General features: G+C 43.6%; 1 protein-coding gene across 1 annotated transcript in view; it reads left to right on the forward strand.

Moving 5' to 3' along the window:
* LOC102857528 (bile salt sulfotransferase-like) overlaps positions 1 to 2,601 on the forward strand; it is a 31,120-nt gene that overhangs the window by 2,707 nt on the left and 25,812 nt on the right. Inside the window, exon 2 of the mRNA XM_006901811.1 lies at positions 1,522 to 1,733. Coding sequence (XP_006901873.1) covers positions 1,522 to 1,733 — 212 coding nt within the window. The remainder of the gene's footprint in view (positions 1 to 1,521; positions 1,734 to 2,601) is intronic.

Raw genomic sequence — 2,601 nt, forward strand, 5'->3', positions numbered from 1 at the left:
GGGGGGGGGTGCATTAGCCTATAAATATCTATGTGATCAAGTTGGTTTATTGTGTGTTTTAATTCTTCAGCATCTTTGTTGAGTTTCTTTCTGGTTGTTCTATCTTTTCTTGAGAGTGGTGTATTGAAGTCTCCAACTACTATACTGATGTTGTCTATTTCCTTTTTCAGTTTTGTTACTGTTTGTTGGAATTAACAGACATTCCCTGCCATGTTGTTGTTAGGTACCATCTAATCAATTGAGACCTGTAGCGACCCTGTGTACAACAGCTCTGAACGCTGCTCTACCCTGTGCCAACCTCAGTGTCTCTGACTCACCTACCCCCATTACCCCAGTCGCTGAGTCAGTTCATCTCATCCAGGGTCTTCCTCTCTTACGCTGTCCCTCCACCCTCCCAAGCATGACGTCCCTCTCCAAGGACTGGACCCTCCTTGCAACATGTCCACAGTATGTCAGATGGAGCTTCAGAATCCTTGCCTCCAAGGAGCAGCCTGGTCTCACCCTCTCCAGGATGCACCTTTCTGTTCTCTTAGCAGTCCACGGTATATTCAACACTCTTCTCCAGCATCACAGCTCAAAGGCGTCAGTTCTCCTTCTATCATCCTTAGTCACTGTCAGTTCACTGATGCATAGCAAGTAATTACAAAGACCATCCCGCCATAGCAAACTGCAAAATATACCAGATAATAACTTCCCTAAGGTAATTGAAATGAGCTTGTGCAACAGAAAGATTTGTGGCTAAAGACACCCCAAAGGGAATGTTTGTAAGTCCTCTTTCCCTCTCTATCTACGGGTATGACTCCAATGGATGGGAAGATAATGAAGTAGGAGAGGACACTCACATGACTGATGACATTTTTAGCTTCTGTGGGAATTTCTTTGATTATTTTTGCTTCCACACTGACAGCTGGAATCCAAGACAGCTTATGGAGTTGAGCCAACAGTTAAGGGATCAAATGTTGAATACTGAATGACGAGGGAGCAAGGAAATTGGGAAGGTGAAACCAGAGTTGGAGAAATCCGTTAGAATTTCCTACTAACAGGAACCAAAAGAATGGGATGTTTCAAGAATAAAAATTACTTGTACACTCTGATGGAATGGGGTCAAATAAGACTGAAAGCAAGTGGAATTTGTAGCCACAGATGTTTTTGTTGTTATGTGCTGTCGAGTAGCCTGCAACTCATAGCAACCCTATGTCCAACAGCCCTAAACTCTGCCCTATCCTGTGCCAATCTCACTGTCTCTGACAAACCTACCGCCATTACTCTAGTCACTGAATCAGTCCGCCTCATAGAGGGTCTTCTCCTCCTGTGCTGTCCCTCCACCCTCCCCAGCATGACGTCCTTCTCTAAGAAATGGTCCCTCCTTGCAATATGTCCAAGATGAAGCTTCAGAATCCTTGACTCCATATGGGTTGAGCCACAGATAGCATGGTTTGAATTGCAAAATATCTTTCAGATTTGGTTGAATGTCTAAGGCAAGTTGAAGGAAGATCCTCTATGTTTTCTTTCCTTATCCAGGAACCAATTGGATGATAGAGATTATTAATCTCATACACTGCAAGGGAGACAACACCTGGGTCCAGTCTGTTCCCAACTTCCTACGCTCACCATGGTTAGAAACAAAAGACGGATATAAAAGCGTTAGCAATATTAAAGATGGTGTACGCTTCTATACCTCCCACCTCCCTATTCAACTGTTTCCTAAATCATTCTTCAATTCCAAGGCCAAGGTGAGTGCGCAATAATAAATGGGGCTGACTAGGATTTTAACATCATTGCAGCAATATGCTGCCAGGGAAATGCCAGAAACGAGGGCTGGAATTAGAAGTGATACACAACAAGGGATGTCATTACTTATATTATCCAAGTCTTGACTCAGAGCAGAGATCCAGCTTGAAATTGTTCTCCTCAACTGATGACTCTTCTACACTTGGCCAATCTATCTTTCCACAGAGGTAGTAAACGCAATTCCTCCGTATTCCATCTAGTGTTTTCCACATGTATACTGTCATTCATGCAGTGGGAAGAAAAAGTGTTTCCAGTGAAAAGGTCGTTGGTCTTATGAAACTCTATCATGCCTTCACTGTTGCAAACCAGACGGAGGAAGAAAGCAGGGACATGAGGAAATGAATTCTGAATTAGAGGGAGGGCTCAGGCAGAGGGCCTCTCACAGGTCAGCTCTGTGAAAGGCCACTGTCTTAGTCTCCCTGTGGTTTTTATTTAGTTTAGGCCAATCCTCCTAAAAAATTCAATCTCTGGAGAGAATATTTTCCTTATACTTAGGTGTTGCCAACAAAACAATGGGTAAACTTGATCTTTAAACTAAGACCAGTGTTCAGACACGGCGTCCCCTCTGGTGGGAGGCTGGGCGGAATTCTCTGTTTGTAGAGAGTGCTCAGTCCTGTCTGGACTCTGATCTCAGCTGTGGCCTGGCTGTCACTATGACTGTGAATCCACACTTCATCTAATATTTTATGTCACTGTTGTTGTTGTTGTTGTTGTTGTGTGCCATTGAGTCGCTTGTGACTTATAGAGACCCTATGTACTAGAGCCCTACACTTCATCTAATATTTTATGCCACTGTTGTTGTTGTTGTTG

Source organism: Elephantulus edwardii, unplaced genomic scaffold (assembly GCF_000299155.1).
Source record: "Elephantulus edwardii isolate Elephantulus edwardi_28Jun2011 unplaced genomic scaffold, EleEdw1.0 scaffold00348, whole genome shotgun sequence".
NCBI lineage: Eukaryota > Metazoa > Chordata > Mammalia > Macroscelidea > Macroscelididae > Elephantulus > Elephantulus edwardii.